The sequence below is a fragment of the Phascolarctos cinereus genome, unplaced genomic scaffold, assembly GCF_003287225.1.
Source record: "Phascolarctos cinereus isolate Bilbo 61053 unplaced genomic scaffold, phaCin_HiC Scaffold_3;HRSCAF=262, whole genome shotgun sequence".
Classification (NCBI taxonomy): domain Eukaryota; kingdom Metazoa; phylum Chordata; class Mammalia; order Diprotodontia; family Phascolarctidae; genus Phascolarctos; species Phascolarctos cinereus.
This window is the reverse complement of record NW_027555736.1, coordinates 161094213-161118016: the sequence shown is the minus strand read 5'-3', so window position 1 is coordinate 161118016 and position 23804 is coordinate 161094213. Positions and strand designations below refer to the sequence as shown.

Below are 23804 nucleotides of genomic sequence, written 5' to 3'. Positions count from 1 at the left end.
AGTTAAATAAGAGTTTCTAATCCTTTGAGTTCTCTGAAAGGCACTAACTACACATTATTGTCATAATTCCTAAAAATACAGGTTTATAAAGGAAATCATAAATTTAACTCTAGGGGCGCCAGCAGAGCTTCTTCACGTATCAAAGTTATAATCAAACAACACCGTACTACATGTTCAACTTCAATGTTTGTCTTTAAAGTACAAAAATAACAACCATCAAAGTATAAATTAAAAGAATGATGCAATAATGCCATCATCTGGAACATTCTGCTTTATCAAATTTATGACTATCATGCAGTATCTTCAGAATTACAGGTGGATTTTTATTTGTTTAAAACGGTTTCCTAGCTTTTGGTTCCACAGCTTTAAGGAATGAAAATTATTTCAAGCTGTAGTGAAATCACCTCTAAGTCCATTCTATCCTGACTGGCATGTTTTATCTTAGGCTACAGCAACACTCTTAAGCTTGAATTTTTAAATACTAGCCTCATTAGTGTTTTTATAGATGTTTCACCCATCTCTGAGATTCTAACTGCCCTCACTAAAGGCTCTATGTTATGTGCCTTTCTCGTTCTCATCAGCCGTAACAGAAACAGTCATCACATTTTTAATAAAAGAATGAAGATCCTTCCACAGAATGAGGTTAACATTTCTAAAATTAGGAACGAAAAAAACAAAACAAAACCCTTCTTAAATACATCATTTACCTCGGTCTGGCTTCATTTTCGAGTTCAATTCCCAGCCAGGATTCTCGATAAAATACTCCTGTGGGTCCTTTCTTCAACAGGATCGCTACTGCAGTTCCTAATTAGATTTTTAAAACTGAGGGGGAAAAGGAGGGAGAAAAATAAAATGAAATTAATCTGGCACTGTAAAAGGCAGACCTTGCAAGAAAACTACTGTTAGCAGTTAGGCCTCTTCCTGGCACTCATTATGGTGACAGCAGCAGCAGCGGCGGCGGCAGGTCTGAAAAAAGCAAAACTCTCTGAACCGCCTCCCCCACCCCTTATCCCCTCCCCCAATGAGTGCCCCTCTTCCCTCCCCCGACCCCTAGGCTTCCCCGGCCAAAGTGTCCTTCTTTGACACAGACACAGCCTCTCTGTACCGAGAGGGGGATCTATTTATAACCTGGAGGTAGAGTGGAGGAAAAAAAAAACCCAACAACAAAAAATCCAAACAAGCTAACTAACCCCTTGGAAAAGGACGCTGGCTGGAGCCGAAACCTCTGGGAATGGCTGGAATTAATTCTTCTACCTGCTGCCCAGGAGAAGGGAAACCCCCTTCAAGCCCTCCAGTTCCTGATTACAAACAGCCCCCCATACATACATACATACACACACACACACTCTTTCTCAACCTCACTTGTGTAACCCCAGTCTACCCTGTCTAGCACAACCTTCCCTTCCCCAGCCCCCACTCCCCCAGCCAATTTCACACAATAAGAAGGTCTGAAAGGGGCATCCTCGCCTTCCTCCTAAGCCCGCCCCCCCCACCTACAGCTCACTAAACAAACTACCCCCGGCCCGAGTAGACCTCCGGCCAATCCTGCCCCCCCCCCCGGTCTAGTCGGTCCACTTGCCGTCACTGGGTCAGAAATCAGATTTCAGGGACTCATTTTGGTCCCAGGGTTTACAGCTGGGCGCTCGCCCCACTCCCCGTCTCTGGGGGGGGGAATGGCTTCTGCCTGACCCCAGCCCCCCCCCCGGGCCTGGCTCCCCGGCTCCCCTTTAGCCCCCGGTCACGGAGCGCAGCACCGGCCCCCGTTGCCGCTCCAGGAGCGCGGCTCTCATGGCGCTCGGCTCCGGCTGCCCGCTGCCTCTCCTCCCCCTCACTCCCTCTCTGACCTCCGCCGACCGACGGACGGACAGACGGACTCTCCGCCTCTGCCTCGGCTCTGCTCTGCGCCTGGAGCCAAGGGGGTCACATCCCGCCTCGCTCACGCTCACTCGCTTTAAACCGAAGGCAGGCTCCGAGGGCAGCGGGGCCCACAGCAAAGTCAGGCGGCGGCCCCCGCGGCTGCCTCAGGGGACCGTGGGGGCCGGAGACTGGCGAGCCCGCGGCTCCTCTGTTTCCCTTAATCTCACCCGCCCCCCGCGCCTCCTCTTCTCTCCTCCCCTCCCTACACTCCTCCTTCCTGCCTGTTTCCTCTTCCCCCGTGCCCGGCACCTAGCCTCCCGCTCCCGGGCTCCCCTCCGCTGGCTCTCCGGTCCAGTGGGTCAGCCTGGCTCACTCTCAGGACTCTGCCGGGGTCCGCCCGCCTCGCTTTTCCTGCCTGACTCCCCCCAACCCCCGCGGGCTCTCGCTCGCTCGCTCGCTCTCTCCAAGTCTCCCCTCACACTCGGGCTCTCTCTCTCCCGTTTGCCCTGTCAAAACACAGCGCGGGTCACGTGTCCCAACAACAGCCAACCCACCCTGTCGTCACTTCCTTCTCGGGCAGCTACGGCCGAGCCCCCGGGACGGCGCCGGGTTGTTATAGCAACAGAGCAACAGGGCAATAGACTACCTGAAGTGGAGGGAGTGGAGGGAGGGGAGGAGAGGGGAGGAGAGAAGAGGAGAGAGAAGGAGAGGGGAGGAGAGGGGAGGGAAGCGGGGGGGGGGAGGAGAAGCCGGGACGTCTAAGTTTGAGGGAAATGTATGGACCCGTGGGTGCCCCTCCTCCTCCACCCTGCATAAAGAAGGGGCAGGGGACGGGTGCCCCGGCCAGGGGACACTGAGATTGGAACGCGAAGCCCACGTAGTCCGAGGCTCGCTCGGCTGCGCCGGCCCCGAGTCCCGCAGGGCCGCCCCTGCCCTTCCCTCGGCTCCCCCGGCAGGAGGACGCGGAGAGCGTGAGGGCCCCGGGACTCCAAGAACTCGCTTGTTTAGACGTTGGTATAAGTAGGAAAAAGTCCTGGAGTGAGACGGTTCCAGGACCCGACAGATAATTATAGTCTCCGCCTACTCCACCCGAGATCCCAGCAAAGAGTCAATATCAAGCCCCCGGGCGGAATGCGGAGTCCTCGGAGAAGGCAATTTCATGCACTCTGGATCCACGTGCTAGCACTTTTATAACCAAGCAGAGAATCTGTACCACCACCCCAGCACCCCCCAAGCCTGCCTGCCAGTTTCTCCCTAAATCACTGATGAGTTTTAGTAAGGCAAACTCTCTGACTCTCGGGACACTCGCTGTTCCCAAAATAAATTTTTACAGCTCCCAAAACACTGAGTCATGGCAGGGTGACACTTGACACAATGTTATTACATTGCTTGGAGATGTAATTGTGTTGTGGTGCTATAACAATGCGACGTGATGACATTTCAGGTGCTGATGTTTGTGTCATTGTGAAAGCAAGTGAATAAACACGATAAACAAGCATTCCAATCGTTTAAAAAGAAAAATAAGTCAACCCTAAGTGCCTCTGATACCAGCATCAATTCAATTTGTGTAAGATGGGGTAAAGAGATCTTTTGAGCTTGTTTTTATGTGAACCCACAAAGTGACATAAGAGGAAATCAGATTTGCAGTGCTTTATGGTCTCACAAGTAATAGGTCTTTAAAAGACTCATGTAGTCCTGTAATGGAATCCTATTACTGTACAGTAATAGGACATCAGTTGAGGTTAGTTTTTTGTTTTGTTTTGGTTATGTTGTGGGTTTTTGTTTTTGTTTTTTGCCCCAGGAAATATAAATCAAAGATCTGTTACAAAATACAAGAAAAACATGATTAAACAAATTCTAGATGCATGCATTTAAAAAGTTTCTTAAGCTCTAAGGGCCAAGCACTGTACTTTGGTATCTGGACGGGTTGAATAAAATAGAAGTTATAATTTCAATCCTTAGTCATACTTTCAGACTGTGTCTAGACTGATACAGAATAAACCAAAGGCTGAATTTTTCACTTTTCAACAGAATATTTTTGTCATATTGTATAGTTTGAAATTCTCCCTTGGTGAACAGCTATGATTATCAATCTATTCAATTGCTGCAAAATTTTGAATTCCAATGGATTTGACTTAGGGAACACTGAATGTTATAAGGCAGAGTGTACATATAAAATTGAAGGTTTTTTGGGGTTTTTTTTATAATAACCTGGTCCCTCTTAATGCTAGTGCCTTTACTCTGTAATTATCACCAATTTATCCTTTTAGCCTTAATAAGCTTAAAACTGCACTAAGACTTTTGGAATACCTTGTATATCTTGTTTTTGTATATAACTATGTGCATATTTTCAAATCCCCCTTTAGACTGTGAGCTCCTTGAGGGTAGGGGATGCTTGTCTTTCTTTGTATTCCCAGAATGCAGCACAGTGCATAGCAGGAATTTAATAAATGCTTTTTGATTTGACCTCTCATTTATCTTTGGCAATGGAAGACAGAAAGACTGTGGTTAAAAATAATCCAGAAACCTAATTTTAGCTTCAACCTAATTTCCCTTTTAGAATGGTTGTTAACAAGAGGCAAAAATTTGTGTCTCAGCTCCTTTCCTTTCTCCTGTCCACTCTGGAAGGGGGTGTTTTAACAACAGTAAAATAGCTAAAAGGAAAAAAGGGCCTAGATAGCCCACAAATTGACTAATGAATGCTGCCCCAGATACACGTTTAACTATATGGGGACATAAGTGATCTCATTTGTCTTAATCTGATATATTTACCTAACTAAAAATCTTTATCCAGTGAAAGTCCTTAATAAACATTTTAAAAGCACGCTAAAATTTAAGGTATTTAAGCATGAGAAAATGTGTATGTGAACTAGAAGGTGGAAAACATAATTATAGAATCATAGGATTTTAACTTTGGAAGGATGCTTACACATCATCTATTTCAACCCCCTCACTTCTCAGAAACTGAGGCCAAGAGAGGTTAAGTGATTTCTCAAGGTCACAAAGCCGTAAGTGGTAGAGCTATGATTCGAACCCAGGTCTTCTATTGCCAAATCCTGGGCTCTTTACACTAGAAGGAAAATTGAAGAGTTAAAGAAAAATTGAAAGTTAGTATTTAGGATCATAGACTTATATGTTAGAAAGGATTTTAGAAGACAATTAATCCAATCTCTCTTCATTTTACAGATAACCAAGATGCAAACCAGAGAGGTTAGGTGACAGATAGGTGGTAGTAAGTGGAAGAGCCAGAATTTAATCCAGGTCCTCTCACTACAAAATCAATACTCTAGTTCAACCATGTGATTTTAGATGAGGGGAACCTGATGCCTAGAGACTCTGAATGACTTGCCCAAGGTCACAGAACTAGTTGGTGGTAGAGCCAGGCCTAAGATCCAGATCCGACTTTAATTCCAATGCTCTTTCCAACACATCGTCATTACTCAGAGAACATGATGAGAATGATGTCAGAGTTTCCCCCTGAAGGAGTCTTTATTTTAAAGCAACACTGACACAGACTGTTGTACAGCCTCATGTATACAGTAGATGTATTAGAATCAGTCATGATCCAGATATGTGAAAACTTGAGATTTCTGAAAAAAGTGTGGTGTCAGATAGTCGTCAAAAGTCCTATTAAGATGCCTCACTGTGACAGAGGAAAGAGATGCCAGTAGAATAAAAGCTCTGGCAGGTCCTACTTAAACTAGAAAGTCTTTGAATACCGTCCCAGCAACAGATTGTGTCTGTTGTTTGAGAACAAGTTTAAGGAGGGTATTCAAGCCAGCTATCTCTTCATTTCTCACCCAGCTGCACTCCTTTGGACTTTCTTTCCCTTCATACCCCAAATTCCTTGTCATCAGGAACCTCTTCATATTATAAAATTTTATCAGACTTAGTACGCACACCTCATTGGTCTATCAGTAACCTCTGCCCTCTGATTGTAAAGTGGAGTTAAGAGTTTCTCCCTTTCCTCTTCTCCTCTTTTTTTCCCCCTCTTCTCTCTTCCTCACTCTTTTCCATACCCCTTTCAGTTCTTTTGTGTCCTCTTTTTCCCCATTAGACTGTAAGCTTCTCAAGGGCAGGGACTGTCTTTTTAATATTTGTATCCCCATATTTACTGTCTAGCATGTAGTAGGCGCTTAATAAATGTTTATTGATTGATGGTAGGGCTAAGTGGAGAGAAGCTTATCAGAAGACTGGCTGCTAGATGATGACTTTTTTTTTTGGTCCATGGCAACTCAAGAGAAATAAAAATACAAAATAACACCCAGTCTTTTCCGATCCTTTTCTGCTTCCACAATGGTGGAGTGAAGGAAAAGATGGCAAAAAGGCCTAAGAATCACATTTTTAGACCATTTGCAAATATTAACTGAACTCTTAGTATCATGGGTGTACCAACACTCAACCAATAGGTACACAAACTATATCCATAGTGTCATTTTTCCACACAGAGAGGGGCAAAAAGGTTTTCCTCAAAGAAGCCCATAAAAGCATTTTTTTGTCATGTGCTGAAAAGCAACAAGTACCATCATTTCCTGGGATACCTTGTCATCTCATTTTGAAATGCTTAGGGTGAACAATGAGCAAAGAAAAACCCACAAAGATGGCTGAAATATATGAGATCTGTGGAAGAAGATAAAGAAAGCATGGTACTAGGAAAATAACACTGGATTTGGAGTCAGAAGACCTAAGCTTGAATCTGGGCTCATGACTGTGTTTATCTTTGAGTAAGTCAAACCACCTCATTGGACTTCAATTTCCTCATCTGTAAATTTAGGAGATGGGTCTAGTTCTTAACCTTATTTCTGTCATGGACTCTTTTGGCAGGCTGGTAAAGCCTATCGATTCCTTTTCAGAATGTTTTTAAATACATAGAATTACATAGAATTGCATAAAATAAAATACAAAGGAAATCAATTATATTGAAATACCCTTAATCAAAATATATTTAAAAAAAGTTTCACAGATTCAGGTTAAGAATCCTTGATCTATATATATAATCTCTAGGGATTTTGACAACTCTAAAATATTTTTCTTGGCAAAGATACTCCATTTTACAGATGAGGAAACTGAGGCAAATAAGGTTAAGTGACTTGCTTAGGGTCACAAAGCTAGTAAGTGTCTGAGGCTGGATTTGAACTCAGATCTTCCTGACTCCAGGCTCAACATCACTGTGAATATAGAAACGAGGAAGACTATAGCCCCTGCCAAAGATGGTATAAAATTGGAGGGGCCAAAAGTTTGGAAACTATTAAAAGTCTACAGCCAACATATCATGATGGAATCCTAATAAAGCTGCCCACAGCCTCAACATTCTAACTTCCTCATGGGCCCCACTGAACAGCAGGAATGTCTTGATTTAACCACACGATCTTGGCTTTAACCACACCTCAGGGCCCCAGACTCAATAGAGCCACTGCCCTAGCTAGCCAATGCCTCCAGGTTCAATTCACACATTTGAACAGGTGTGTTCCCATACTCAACCCACAATCACATCATCCATTTAGCCCTAGACAGGACCACAATACCTAACTATCCATCTTGACCAGACAGGACCACAACAGTTAGCCAATCAGAAAGTAGCACGAACAGGATGTTTGACCACTGAACCACAGAAAGGACCCCTCCCTTCTATTTATTACCTAATCCCTTAACCAATCCCTTCTGCCTTTTTAATATTCATAAATTTCTGTTATGTAATCAGCATTATTACACTATAAAATTGCCTGTCTTGTCTTACTAAGTTGCTGGTGCCTCTTGGAATCTAGCCCACTTCTGAAGGGTATCAGTCCTCAATAAATGCCTATACTTGGATTAAAGGGGGTCTGACTCTGAATTCTTTGAGATAGTGCATCCACATCACACCATGAAATGACAACATATCACACTTTCTTTAACAACAGAATTGGAAGGCATTAGACAGCATAAGTACAGAAAGACCACAGAGATATCAGGCTGCAACTTTTTTGCTTCAGTAAAGTGAGACAAAGCCTTTTCTAATTGTCTCCAACCAGAATAATCACTGTGATTAGAAGAGGACAGAAGTGTATGAGAAGGGAGGTTAAAAGCTCAGCTCCTTTTCCCAAAGACAGATAAAACCATAGGAATATCTGTCTTGGTCGGAGGGGGGTAGGGGGGACTACTGATTAAATAAGTCAGAGGAGAGTCTTCCCAATCCCCACCCCCATAATCAAGCAATTATCAGACCCTAATGATTACACTTTTACAACATTTCTCATATCCATTCCCTTCTTTCCACTAACCTTATTTCTGGCCCTTCTCATCTCCTAGCCCCGGACTATTACAATAGCCTCCAATTGGTCTTTCTGCCCTGTCTCTTTTCTCTAATTCATTGTCCACGTAAAAGCTAAAATAATATTCCTAAAATACAAGTACAACCTGTACCTGCATGTGCATGCGTGTATATACATATACGTATATACACACACACACAAAACCCATACCTCCTCCTCTGCTCAGTCTCCCCCATTCCCTAAATGCTTTCCTTCCTTCCTTCTACTTCTAAACATCCCTCCTTTTTTGTGAAGGTCAGTTCAAGCACTTCCTCCTATATAAGGTCCATTCTCCTACTCAAACTCCAGTGACTCCCTATTACAGAATAGTGGCTCTGAATTCAGAGGACCTGGGTTCAAATCCCACATCTCATGCATACTACGTATGGGGCCTTAATCTCTCTGGGTCTTAAAATTCCTCAACTGTAAAATGAGAAGCATCTAGGTGGTTTGGTGGATAGAACACCAGGCCTGGAGTCAGGAAGACCTGAATTCAAATCTGGCCTCATATACTAACTAGATGTGTGACCCTAGGTAAATCACTTAACCCTATTTACCTCAGTTTCCTTATCTGTAAAATGAGCTGGAGAAGGAAATGGCAAACCACTCCAGTATCTTTGCCAAGAAAACCCCAAATGGGGTCACGAAGAGTAGGACATAACTGAAATGTCTCAACAAGAGGATTAGATTAGATAGCATCTGAAATCTATTCCACAGATTTGGAGTTTACCTGTGAGGTCAAACATAAATCACTCTGCTTGGCATTCAAAGCCCTTCACAAACTGGCTCCAAATTATTGTAGTTTCCCTTTTTAACAAAGGAACAAGGAATGCAGCTGGGACAGAAGACTGTAGGACAGGAATTATCAGTATAGTCTGATCCAAGGACACTTGGAAGTTCTAGGACTGCCCCTAGAAAAGACAGCTGGTTTCCCCATCCCATCCTCCCAAAGAAGGGAGAAAGATTATCTCAGGAAAGAAGCAAGATGAGCAATAAACTATGGGACAATATGGGACATTGGCTGCATAAGAGACAAAGACAGGATGGGGGAGCAGTTGCCTCCCAGGGCCACTGATGCAACCACTGTTGTAGCAGCTGACCTCGAACTTTCACGAGAGAGAATGCCTAGATGAAAAGAGAACAGACTGTTAGCAAAGGCCAACAATGGCGAAACTCCCACCTCCCCACTGCCTACTTAGCACTTGGCTTTCTCAGTGAGCCTACTTCCTATTCCTTTTTAAAAAAAAAAGTGTTTTTGCTTTCTGTATTGGCCACATGTTTTCAGAAAGAAGCTTCTTTGTCTAAAATATATTTCACTGTGTGGGTGGGTTTTTGGGAGGATTAAAAGAGGACATGAAGAAGGAGGCTATGATCAGTTATGAACAAAGAGATAAGGAAACTCTTTTCAATGGCTGGGATACCAGCTGGGGGCTCAAAACAGACCAAGAAGACTTTTATTGAAAACATATTATTAACTCCCCCAAAACTGAGATCAAAATAAGTCCAGACTGTCCTGGATTTCCTTGGGCAAATGACAAAGAAGCAACAATAAGTATGGTGGGAGGAGAAGGCTTGGAAAGCAGAGAGTTGCTTTTCTCCACAACATCTGTCTGAAGCACCTCAAAAGTCCTTTTGTCCTTCACCTGAAAGGTCAAGGAAAACATCCCTCCCCTAAAAAAAGAAGTCAACAGCAGTGACTTGGGAGAAAATCTGCTTTGGAGGAAGAATTAGAAAAAGACTAGTCCCACTCACTGAAGAATGGGAGTCAGAAAGAGGCAGCAGACAGTGGTACCCTACCACTGCCATGGTCAGACTACCTTTCCAGCTTCATGATACATTACTTCCCTTTACAAACAATTCAGCTAAACTGGCCATTTTATCATTCCTAACACATAAATTTCCATTTGCTGTTTCTCTGCCTCTGCTCAGTCTCCTCCATTCCAAAAATGCTTTCCTTCCTTCCTTCCACCTCTAAGCGTCCCTTTTTTCTTGTGAAGGTCAGTTCAAGCACTGCCTCCTATATAAGGCCTTCCTTGATATACAACCCTCTTCCCCCTATACAGCTGATAGTGCCTTGCTACCAAATTACTTTGTGTTTAGTTTGTATATATTTATATGTACAGATAGCGTCTCCCTCATAGAACGTAAGCTCCTCAAAGGCAGAGGCTGTTGCCCTTCTGTCTTCATCACCTAGAACAAGGCCTGGCACGTTGTGGGACTATAAGAAATGTGTGTTGATTGACTGATTAACTGATGAAGATGAAAACACAACATTGGATATCAGTCCAACAATTCCAACCTAATATCTTTTAAAAGGCTGTTGACTGAAAAAATGGAAAATGAACTATCTAAACTAGCTGATGGTAAGGTACTATCACCATTATTTTTGAGAAGTTTAACCAGTGGAAAGTTGCTGCAACAGTCTAAAAACTGCCTCATCCAATAAAGGTCTGATCTTGTCAGATGGAGATACATGGCAGCAAAGTACAACACCAATTTAGAACACAGCTTACTTGCAGCATTTTGAAGGGGGATGATAGGAGATTTTGAGAAGTACTGTTTCACAAAACAGCATAAAGAAGGTAAGGGGAAAATAAATTTGCAGGAAGCTTTAGCATGAACTCTAGCTAAACCAGATCATATTGAGAGCATTTGCAAATGACACTGTAAGGCCCTAACAAACTGACCTTAACTAGAACAGATCTGCCAACATTTTTGTTGTTATCTGTTCTCACACGGATAATGGTGGAACCCCTGCAAATGAACTCCATCTATCTTGAAAGAAGCTGGAAGGTGTGAGTGAAAGGGAATTAGCCTTGGAGCCAGAAGTTGAGGGTCCAAATCCTTCCTCTGCTTTGGGAGAATTCAATAATATTAGCTATGTGAATTAACTTCTCAGGGCTTGGGTTTCCTTATCAGGTAAGTGGGGATGAAGTTTGCAAAATCTAACTCACAGAGTTGTGAGGAGGAATGAGTCTTGAAAACTTTGAAAGCATGAGATTAATGTGCTAAATAGTTATCTATTATTACTACTACATTGGGCAGCTAGGTGGTACAATGGATAGAGTGCCCCAGCCTGGAGTAAGGAAGATCTGAGTTCAAATCCAGTCTAAGACACTTACTATGTGACCCTAGGCAAATCACTTCACCCTGTTTGCCTCAGTTTCCTCATCTGTAAAATGAACTAGAAAAGGAAATAGTAAAACCACTCCAGTATCTTTGCCAAGAAGACCCCAGATGGGGTCATGAAGAATAGGACATGGCTGAAACAACTCAACATCACCAATAACTGCTATGGAGAAAGTGGCACTTGTTGATAGTGGGAACCACACCTGGCCCTAACCAACAACAGAAATCTATACTGAAGGGAATGTGATTTTACAGGCACCATACTGGTGCCAGATTTAACATGGACACTTGATCAGTATCACTATGGCAACTTAGAATGCCAGAGCTCAGGAGATCTACTATCCAAAGCGCTCTCAACACAATGCCGAGCACATAGTCAGCACTATATAAAGGTCAGCTATTATTATAATTATTCTCAATACAGGCCTGAGCCATAGCCACTGACCTGTAGGCCGTTTTCTACAGCAGACCACATTTTCAGTTACACAACTGCCTAAGAGAAAGAAAAGTGTAAAATAACCTACAGCGCCTATTGTCTGTTACTTAAAAAAAACAACTGAGCAAGTTCAGCCTTTAAAGGCCTTTCTGCAAACAATATGCCTTCCATAAATGTTAAGTTCATATGACTGCATGACAGATGTGACCACAGAAATCACTATGTTCTGTGATCTTCAAAGTACTGATAGCAAGCAAATCATAAAATAAATAAATGTATTCTCTTATACAAAAGAGTGTACAACAGTGACACGGAAGATGTCCTGTGAAATTTTTTTTAGAGGAATTACTCATAAATGAAGAAATTCTTCATATGTTCCTGATTGTGGATGACATTAGGTTAATTACATGGAGCTGTGAAGTACTTCGTGCCCTCTCTCCTTAGTGAGATCTGGGATACCTCAAAAGAGATCAACCTCGTCATCTGCACAGGAAAGAAAGTGGATAAAGAATGTATATTGGTCAGTTTTTGACACATACAACTAGAACGCTAAATTAGTCTATCAGTACGCTATCTTGGATAAACACTACAAGGGGGTAATAAATCAGGGCCAGAATTGAGTACATCGAAGGCATTTAACTGGATTATACTTGAAAAAACTGCAGTTCTTTTAATAATCCCAAGCAGTAAAATGCAAAAAATGACCATTTAAAAAAAAAACATCAATATTCTCCCAGTGATGCTACATGGCTGGCAATCATGGGAATACCATGATATGTGGAGGAAAAAACCCCTAAACTACAGGTGACTCAAAGGGCAATAGAAAGCTACATGGTGGCCATAAGTAGGTTGTAACATATTACCAATGATGATCTGAGCATGAAAAGTGGTATAAAAGACACAATCAATGACCTGTGTGGGTAGAAAAGGCAATGAGCTGGTCATTCAGTAAGAGTAAGAGTTAAGAGATATACACCTAAGTGTGGAACCGTACACTATCAACAGAACTCTAGCATTTAGGGGCAGAGAGATCTTCCATAGAAGGTCTTTAGAAAGACCTATACAAGGATTACATAGCTATGGATGGATGCGATGCGAGCTATACTGATGGAAGGAGCATACACACTAATGAAGTGACAGATCTACTGGGTTCTAATCCTGATTCTTTTGAAAACTAGAATTGAAAACTTCAAGCAAATTTACTTAACTTCACTGGGCCTTTAGTTTCCTTTGTAAAATGAAGGTTGTAGACTACTATATGACTGCTAAACATTCAGAATTCTATCCCCAAAATATCTAGTGTCACCTGAGCTCAAATCCAGCCTCAGACACTTACTAGTTGTGTGACCCTGGGCAAGTCTGTTGAACTCTGTCTGCCTCAGTTTTCTCATCTGTAAAATGAGGATAACAATAGCACCTACTCCTAGGGTTGTTGAGGATAAAGTGAGACATTTGTAAAGTGCTTGATAAACCTTAAAGCACTATGTAAACACTACCTATCTTTATTATTACTAAAATCAAAATCTATAATTTAATTGATATTTCTATCTTTGTTACTGTATATAGACTTCAACAACAGAAATAATTTGTATTTATGGATTTTATTGTTCAGAAGCACATTCTTTTGTTCTTAAGATTTCTTAGAGACCTATTATTATTACTGAAAATCAAATTCTAAAATATTAATTGATGTCTATTTTTGTTATTATACATATAGATACATAGATATTGTTCAACAATATAAATCACTTGTATTTACAGATTTGCACTGTTTATAAACTTATTCTCTTGCCTTTCAAATTTTTCAGAGATTATGGGTCACACTTAGATACACCTCTTGCTTTATTAAATCTTAGCTTCTCACTTGAGGCTAAAACACATTCATTCCCTTAGCGCAGGCTGCTACAACTACCTGGAATGCTTTTCCTATCTTGCCTCTACATAAATCCTTTACTGTTCAGCTCACGTCTCTATATCTTCTCTATAAGCCCTTCTCCGTTTACACCATGCTCACTCTTATTTATACTTTAAATTCAAACTGCATTTATAACCAGTAACATATGGCTTCACACTCACTTGCTCTTTAACTGTTCATTTATTCTTCTTGACTACTTACTATTAACCCCTATCTTTAAGGGACGCTGATACATTTTTGTTAATTTCCTTTGGGACCTAGTGCTATGTGAGTAAGCCTCATGACAGATTTTCAAAAATGTAACCCTTCAATATTCCCCCATTTCAAAGTACAGCTCTCTGAACACATGAAAAACACCATCACCAGCACCATAACCACGCAAAAAACACTGGCCATTAACTTTTATACTGGCTAATTATGTATATCTCAAGATAGAGAATTTCACATCATCTCTGTCAAAAGAATTCTTTTTGCCATGATTCAAGGCATCAACAATATGTAATTTCATCAGATTGTCATTGACACAAATAGTAACCCCACTACTGCCTTACCAGAGAGTGTTTTAGGCTTGCTGTGACCAAATGTAGCATCACCCCCTAGCCAACTAGGAGGTGAGCCTCTCCACACTTAGCTGGGATACTTCTCTATCCTGGAAGTGCTTCTACCTTGGCAGGACCAGCCAGAACTTGTACTCCAGTAGCATTAGCCTTTGAGAAGCCAGAGTCACCTTCACACCAGGATGAGGCATTGGAATAGGACTTGGGTGGAGAACTACTTTACATTATCATCATACCTTCATGCCAAGATGAGGCATTGGAGTAGCAGCTGGGTGGAGGACTGCCTTAACATCATCATCCCATTAATGTTTGATGCAATACAATGAGATTTCTAGGAGCAGTCTCTCTCTGGGTGTTGTCCAGAGTATATAATGGAAGAAGCCCACACATGCTGTACGTGAGGCACATTAAGACAGTGGTAGTGTCTGACTGTTGCTGAAAGCATATTAAAAGAACATCACAGAATCCCTACTGAAAGAGCCCAAAGAGAGAAAGTGTGAGTGCCGGATTTGAAATTCAAGGACCTGGGTTCAAATCTCACATCTTCCCTTTGATACCAGTGTGACCTTGGGGAAAGTTTCCTCACCTCTAAATAAATGTAGGGCAGCTAAGTGAGGCAGTGGATAAAGTGCTGGACCTGGAGTCAGGAAGTCTGAGTTCCTGAATTCAAATTTGGCCTCAGACACTTACTAGCTGTCTAACTCTGGGCAAGTCACTTAACTCTGTTTGCTTCAGTTTCCTCATCTGTAAAAAATGAGCTAGAGAAGGAAATGGCAAACAAAAAAAATTCTCCCTCTCCAGGACTGTGGACTTTAGAAATGCACGTGAATACAATGACCCATGACAATTCCTTATATAAACAACATATTGTAGGATTATGGCTCTTAAACCACTCTGCTAACCGTCTCTCTTTTATGGGAGAGTTTATCCCATTCACATTTACAGTTTATGATTACTATCTATGTCTTCCTCTCCATCCTATTCCCCTATTGCTTTTTTTCTCTCCTTTCTCCCTTTCCCTCCTCAGTATAGTTTTGCTTTCAATCACCTCCTTCCTCAGTCTGCCCTCTCTTCTATTAGCCCCCTCCCTTTTCTTTTCCCTTTACCCTTTCTACTTCCTATAGGGTAAATTAGATTTCTATACCTAACTGATTATGTTATTCCCTCTTTGAACCAAATCTGATGAGAGTGAGGTTCAAACAATGCTCATCTCCCTCCCTTCTTTCCCTCTACCGTATTTGGTTTTTGTGCCTTTTCATGTGATGTAATTTATCCTTGTCTGCCTCCTCCTTTCTTCTCCTAATACAATCCCTTTTCACTGCTTAATTAGGTTTTTTATCACCATATCAAAGTCAACTTAAACCCATGCCCTCTAAGTATACCCTCTTTTAAATGTCATAGCTCTTAAGAGTTACAAGTGTCACCGGGCAGCTAGGTGGTGCAGTGGATAGAGCACTGGCCCTGGATTCAGGAGGACCTGAATTCAAATCCGGCCTCAGACACATAACACTAGCTGTGTGACCCTGGGCAAGTCACTTAACCCCACCGCCTAAGCAAAAAAAAAAAAAAGAGTTACAAGTATCATCTTCCCCTGTAGGGATATAAACAGTTTGCCCTTATTAATAATACGTTGGGTTTTTTTTTCTTTCGTGTTTACCTTTTTATGTCTCTCTTGAGTTTTATATTTGAAGGTTAAATTTTCTGTTGAGCTCTGGTCTTTTCATCAGGAAGGTTTGGAAGTCCCCTATTTAGGTGAGTATCCATCTCCTCCCCTAAAAGATTATGCTCAGTTTCGATGGTTAATTGATCCTTGGTTGTAATCCAAGCTCCTTTGCCTTACAGAATATTGTATTCTATGCCTTCCGAACTTTTAATGTAGAAGATGCAAGGTCCTGCATAATCCTGACTGTGGTTCCATGATATTTAAATTGTTTCTTTCTGGCTACTTGTGATCCATGACAATTCCAAAAGATGCATGATGGAAAATGCTAACCACATCCAGAGAAAGAACTATGGAATCTGAATGCAGATCGAAGCATACTATTTTTACTTTTTTGTTTTGTTTTTTCTTTTTTGTAGTTTTTCCCTTTTGTTCTGATTCTTCTTTGCAACATGACTAATGTGGAAATATGTTTAACATGATCGTACATGTCTTGGGGAGGGGAGAAGGGGAAAGGGAGAAAAATTTAGAACTCAAAATTTTGCAAAATAAATGCTGAAAACTATTTTTATTTGTAATTAGAAAAAAATACTGTTAAGGAAAAAAAAAAGAAAAATGCACGTGTGCATGTGCATGGTCTAGTTTACAGGAAAGTCTCAGGAAAAGCTGCAGAAAATCTCCAGGACTTTTTCACATGTGCAAAGGAGACCTCCCAGTGTAACTCATTTTTTTCATGTGCTGTGAATAAAGTATAACAGAGAAATTTGTATCACATCTGTGATAAATCAAATTGCCTGCTGGCCTGGCCTCCATCAGAACCCAACAGCTCAACGGGACAAAAAAGACAATTGTAGATGTGATCTCAGGCCCTACAGGACTGTCTCACTGCAACACTATAAAGCAGATTCAAGCTAAGCCACCTTCTCTAGCCTAAAGTACAGAAATGAAATTCTGCACCTGCAGATTTTGTTAAACCATTCAGCATAGTTGGTCGGTATTTCAAAAACATGTTCTCTCGCTAATGAGAATGTCACACACAATAGAAAGAGCAAACATGAAACACTCTTTGCAAGCAGAGAAAGAGAGCATAGCTCAATTCAACTCACTGTGTACCTTCCGAATAGCTCACAGCTGGAAATTCATAATATCACTGCTCTGAATCAAGTCATTGCTTCATTCTATCAATTCGAGAATATCACCATGGTCAGTGCAGCAGAACAAAAACTCTGAAATAGTCTTCAGATTTACCTCAAGGCAGCTGGTGGTGCAATGGATAGAGTGTTGGGCCTAGAGTCAGGAAGACCTGAATTCAAATTTGGCCTCACAAAGTTACTAGCATTGTGACTCTCGGCAAGTCACTTAACCTGTTTGCCTCAGTTACCTCCATTGTGAAATGAGAATCATAATAGCACCTTCTGTTCAGGGTTGTTATTTGGATCAAATGATGTAACATTTATAAAAAGCACTTAGCACAGTTCCTGGCACATAGTAGGTGCTATATAAATGTTTATCCTTTTCCCCTTCCTGAGCATACTCTAGACTCTAAAGTCTAAAGGAACTGGACAGTGCTTGCAGGATATCACAGAAAAAAACCCATTAACTGTGATCTGTTCTAAAGTATACAAGCACAATCCAGCGCATGGATTTCCTGGAAATTGTCTTTCCCGGAACCACTATACTTCAGAAAGATATTCTCCGGTTTACCAAGAAAGTTATTCATTAAAAACAGCAGAAAATACTCAGCTTTTTTTCCCACAGAGGATGATCTCAAAATGCAGCCCAGCTTCTCCAAGGGCTATGCACAGTAAAGAAATTCACATTATCTTAGCTGCAAAGGCTTCTCACTGATCTCTCTTTTATCTCTTCATCAGGATGCAACAGGTCAGTATCACACCATGAAACATCTCCAAGATAATCTCTGCACATTAAATCGGGGGTATACCAAAGTATACCCCACTGTAGGGGGTTTGTGGGGAAAGAAGAGAAGATTTCAAAGGACGAGGTATAGCTAGGCAAGGAAGCTGTACAATGAAGGAAACTACCCATACCACAATGAGTTCCATATCCACTGATGTATAGAAGGCTACACTTCAGTACCCATAAACAGCAATACCAACAAGATGAAACTTACTGAAATAAGTATTAGGAAAAGGAACAAGCAGAGTACTTACACATGACTGATGACATGAAAAAGAAAACGTACACCAAAGGAAAAAGGATAAACTGAAGACTGGTGGCAGAAATTATTTAATTAAATTAACAAGAAAGCTGAAATTTAAGCAATACATCAGCCCATGCGAATGGAGGAAGATGGAGGGACAGCTAGGTGGTGCAATGGACAGAGCACTGGTCTTAGAGCTCCCGAGTTCAAATTTGACCTCAGATGCTTACTAGCAGTGTGACCCTAGACAAGACACTTAACCCCAACTGTTTAAAAAAAAAACTTATCCAAGAATGGAGAAAGATGGAAACTGATATTCAGGAAACAATGAATTATCAATGAATTGACACTGAAGCATACTACTTGTTCACCCTGTAAGTAAAAACACAAATATTTCAATCAGTCAACATTTATTAAGTGGCTCCCATGTTCCAGGCGCTGTGTCAAATGTTGGGGATATAAAGAAAAGCAAAAGACAGTCTCTGCCCTGAAGGAATTCACAGTCTAGAATGAGAGACAACATGCAAGATAACTAGGAAATAATCAGGGCAGAGGTATGAGAATTAAGAGGAATGAGGAAAGGCTTCCTGTAGAAGGTGAGATTTTAGCTTGGATTTGAAAGAAGTCAAGGAATCCACAAGGCAGAGATATAGAGGGAGAACATTCCATGAATGAAGGACAGCCAGTGAAAATGTCCAGAGTTGGGAAACAGAATGTCTTGTTTCTAATAAAGGCTAAAATTAATGCTAATTTCTTTTCCAAGAGAGAAAACATGGCCCCAAGATTAAAAAACAAATAGTAACTGTCCATTGCAAATTTTCCATTCTCTCTGGTCTTTTCTTAGTAGCCAGAAAATGGGAACCTTTCCTGGGTTCCTAAAGCCTGATACCTAAAGTTAGCAGGACATCTCCTTAAAGAGGCACCAAAACTCAAAACAACTGTATTTCTGATTGGCACAGAAGACAAGTTTATTACTGTTTTTGATGGGGAAATTTTCTCCCAGTTATCCCTAAACCGACAAGCCACAATGAAAATGCATGAGCCCGTCCCAGAATTCCCCCTTGGACATTCTCCTCACCTACTGAGCACGGGGCAAGGGGCAGTTTCGTAGAAAGAGGACTGCTCCAGAAATTCTCACATAACTGCTTGGCTTGTGCATTACTTACTACAATAGTACGTAGGCTTGGCCATCTATCTGAAAACGCCAACGAGTCTGGAAAAGGAACTACTATGGCATTAAGTCAATGGTCCAGTGAGGTTGGAATTGAAATTCTGGTGTGGCAGGTTTGGTCTGTGCATTATATCCTGCAATAGTTTGTAGATCTAGTCATTTATTATTTGCAGGGGTCATCAAATCTGGAAAAGGAAATTGAACGGAATTAAGCCAATAGTCCAATTAAGTTGGAATTTTTCAGTAACTCTATCACAGACAAGAGGCAGCACTGTGGTCTTTCTTGGAGTCAGGAAGACCTGGATTCAAGCACTGCTTCTCAGACCCCTAGTCAACTATCTAAGATTAAGTTAGAGATAAATTGGGGGCACCTAGGTGGCGCAGTGGATACAGCACCGGTCCTGACTTCAGGAGGACCCGAGTTCAAAGCCAGCCTCAGACCAAACACTTGACACGTATTAGCTGTGTGACCCTGGGAAAGTCGCTTACCCCCAATTGCCTAAAAATAAAAAAATGTTAAAAAAAAAAGTTATAGATAAATTGCTCATTCACATGGATACATTAAACCTCTCTCCATCCCCAGTCAAATGGCTAGTTCCTTTATTTTAGGATCTTTTAAAGCAGTCCAGACTGCTCTTTCTGACTTCATCTTCAGTGCCATTTTCACTTCCTTACACAGAATATCTGGTAATATGGTGGTAAAATCCCAATGTGGTGATTCCACTGTTATCAATGATGAGAAGAGCTTACTGTAAGAAATGCTAGAAAACTGGTTCCATTTAACATAGTGGTACTGCTTCCTATTTCATTTATAAATGTTTTGAAATAACTAGTTTAACTAAGTCTCCTGGCATGCTTTCTCCAACCTTGCTTCATCCTCTGCTGTTTTTCACTGTTTTATGAGTTAATACTGGTCAATCTTTCACTATCCTCATTCATAATGATTTGCAAATAAGCTTATATAAATTAGTGCTGCCCTTGGGTACTATGACTCTCTACTTGGCAAATAGATCAAGTGTTTGCTTCTTAAGGTGATGTCTGGGCTCTTTTAGTTTCCTCATTATGGCAACTATTCACAATATTTAAACAAATCCAAGAAATGGTGGTAATCAGACTCAATGTCTTTTTTTTTTATCCATTTCCCACTTTTCAAGGTTAACCACTTCATGACCTTGGTGCAGAATTGAGAAAGAGAAAGTAGATTAGATTCCTCTCAAAAAATTATATTTCATTAGCTGCTCCCATCTCTTTAATAACAGAATTTTCCAAGTAATACTATATAGATGCAAATCAAGGAATACTTACCTCTGAAAAATCAAGATTTTGTAATCTTGTAATTTTGTAATCTGTAAAAAATTAAGAATAAGGAAGCATGGTAGGTATAAGCAGGTTGTATCATATTACCAACAAGTCGTGTCATTAAAAAACATCATCAAGGAAGTATATAATTAGAAGAGGAGGTGGGACAGTTATGGATCAAGAATGAAGTATAAAAGATGGATAGCTCAAATGTTGTATTGACACCTGTGAGGTATGTGTAATGAGTATAATCAGGGGAACCTTCCCTCTCTGCCCCTATTGGCTCTGCCTAGAGTACACTCCTTTAAGCATTGCACTGAGCTCCCTGGCAACTTCTGGAGACATATGTGCCTACTATGTGTCAGGCACTGTGCTGTGCACTTTACAAATACCATCTCATTTTATTCTCACAACAACCCTGGGAGTGATGGGGTGCTTGGGTGGTTATACTGGGACCCCAGTTTCATGACCATGTTTATCCCTAGCCTCAGAAACACTATCCCTGGCAGTTGCTCCCCAGCCCAAGGACACTGTGCCTAGTAATTACTCATGAGTGGGCCTCAGTAAGACCCTTATCTCTCTCCCTGGTGCAGTTACAAACAGCACCTGAAGGCATTATTAGTTTGAACTGGCTTTGTACTGGGTCATAAAGATATTCTTACCCACTGGACTATCTATACTACTGCCCTACCTCATTATCTACATCCTGGACTCCTCGCTATCCGTATTCTAGACCTAAGACATATGTATACTCCCTACATCTATCTTGCCAACAAGACACTGACTGGCGGCAGACTGGACAACTCTCAGTTACCCCTGACCTCTAGTTAACTTAGTGATGTAGCAGGCCTAAAATTACACCTCCATGTGATACCCCCCTTGTGGGCTTTTCCCAGTGAACTCTGGGTAAAATGCCTGCACAGTAGATACAAAAAGGGCATGTTCTTTTAAGAACTGACCACTCCTTATCCACTCCCTGATCCCACTCTGAATCACCTAGTTAGCATATTTGGCACACGTTTCATTGTATTTTATCCTGTACAAACTTTAACTGTAATCCTCTAAGATCGCAGGTTCCTTAAGAATGCTTGCCTGCCAAAAAGCGTAACAATAAATTTTTTGCCAACTTGACTTCAAGAATGCTTGAGTCTGTGAATTCATTTCAAATGACCCTGTCCTGTACTCCAGTCTTTGAGGGGTCTCAACCTCTCAGACCACAACAGGAGGTACATACTATTATTACCTCCATTTTATAGATTAAGAAACTGAGGCAAACTGAAGTTAAGAGATCTAAGTGCCTAAGGTTACACAGGTAGTAAGTGTCTGAGGCCAAATTTGAACCCAGATCTTACTGATTTCAGGCCTAGCATTCTATCCACTCTATCGCCCAGATGACTGCTTAGATAGGAGCCCAATCCCTGGCCTGGCTTGCATGGATCTGAAGGGAGACTTCACAGAGCTGAGTTAATGGTGCATATTTTATTGACACTTAAAAAAAAAATATATATATATATATATATATATATATACACATATATATACATCATTTGTCACATTCTAATGATTCTCCCCCCATATACACATACCCACCAAAAAAAAAATCCTTCCCTTATAACAAATAAAACAAACAAAACAAATAAAACACATTGACCATGAATGTACTTATGATACATCACAGGACTGACATATGATTCAATTAAGATAATGTATACAAAGCATTTTGTCAACCTAAAAGTGATGTGTCAGATATTGAGTAGTTAATAGAAGCACAATGAGAATCCAGGTCTCTAGATTATGGTAACAGCTCTTCCTAGAAAGAGGCAGAGGATTTTGCATTTAATCCTAAAGGCAATAAGAAGACCCAGGGGCTTATTGATCACAGAAGTGACATAGTCAGGCCTGGGCTTTAGGAATATCAATTTGGCAGCTGTATGTGGAGAATGGATTGGAGAGGGAAGAGCCTGCTATTCAGTGAATCCAATTAGGAGGCTACTGCAATAGTCAGGCCCAAAGTGATAAAGGCCTGCGTGAGTGAAGAAAACAGGATGGATGGGAGAGGTCATGGAAGTAAAACTGATAAAACTTGACAACTAATTGGATATAGGAGCTGGGGGAGAACAAAGAGTTAAGTACGACCCAAGGTTCCAACCCTGGGGGTCTGTAAAAAGGGTGGTGGCCACGACAGAGATGGTGAAGTTAGAAAAAAGGGTGGATTTTAGGGATAAAAAGTTCGGATCAGAGATATACTGAATTTGAGATATCTATGGGAAATCCAGGGGGGGATATCAATAGATAACTGGTAACAACGGACTAGAGTTATTATGATATCAAGGTCAGATAGACAAATTCAAGAGTAATTTGCAAAGAGATGTTAACTGAACCCACTGGTGATGAAATCACTAAGAGATAATCACCAAGGTATAATGATGGAAAAGAGGGCCTAGGTACAGGGGTGGGGAACCTTTGGCCTGGAAGCCACATGTAGCCCTCTAGTGCAGCCCTTTTACTGAATTGAAACTTCACGGACCACTTTGTTCTGGCCTAGGACACAGCCCTAGTCCACCCCTCATACAAAGGGGGCAGGACGTGGATGAGCAAAGGAGACTGAAATGGAACTATCAGACGGTTGGGAGGAGAACCAGAAGAAAGCAATGTACAAAAGGCCAGGGAAGAGAAGAATATCCAAGCAGAGGGGGGAGATGAGAATTGTTTTTTCAGCTGTGTCCTACTCTTTGTGACCCCATTTGGGGTTTTCTTGACAAAGACTGGAGTGGTTAGCCATTCCTTTTCCAGCTCATTTTAGAAAGGAGGAAACTGAGGCATACAGGTTTAAGAGACTTGTCCAGGATCACACAGCTGGTGAGTATCTGAGGCCAGATTTGAACTCAGGAAGATGAGTCTTTCTAACTCCACAACAGATACTCTTTCCACCGTGCCACCTAGTCTTGGTGTTATACTAGATAGCTTTAAAATCACAGAATCTAAGGAATGGAAAAGACTTCATAAGCCTCCCAGTCTAATTAAGAGATTGTTGCTAACATGAAGAGTGTGCAATTTCAGTGGGGGTCATATTGCAAGGAGCTGAAAAGTGACTGAGGATGGGGAAGCAACAAAGATTGACAACTTTTTCTCCAGTAGTTTGGCTATGAAAAGGAAGAGAAAAGGGGTGGAGGGGACAGGAAGGAAGAGAGATCTAGTACAATTACTCGCTATCTGAACTCTGGGGCAATATTTCCAAAGCTGAAGAAAATATTAAAGACAAAAATTTGGTGGTCATTGCATACCTCTTCCTCTTTACTGAAACATTTTATTTTTGAGAAAATAATAAT

The 23804-nt window shown here is 41.3% G+C and overlaps 1 protein-coding gene across 4 annotated transcripts in view; it reads right to left on the bottom strand.

The window, feature by feature from the left end:
- Positions 1-23804, bottom strand: part of ATOSA (atos homolog A) — a 128075-nt gene that overhangs the window by 98108 nt on the left and 6163 nt on the right. For 2 of the 4 annotated variants that reach the window (XM_020981029.2, XM_020981057.2), the window contains exons 1-2: positions 1191-1472; positions 708-822 (exon numbers count right to left, since the gene is read on the bottom strand). In XM_020981029.2, coding sequence (XP_020836688.1) covers positions 708-723 — 16 coding nt within the window. In that variant the 5' untranslated portion in view covers positions 724-822; positions 1191-1472. Of the gene's footprint in view, positions 1-707; positions 823-1190; positions 1473-1844; positions 2104-23804 lie in introns of those variants that run through there. The other 2 variants (XM_020981038.2, XM_078151251.1) reach the window with 2 other exon arrangements.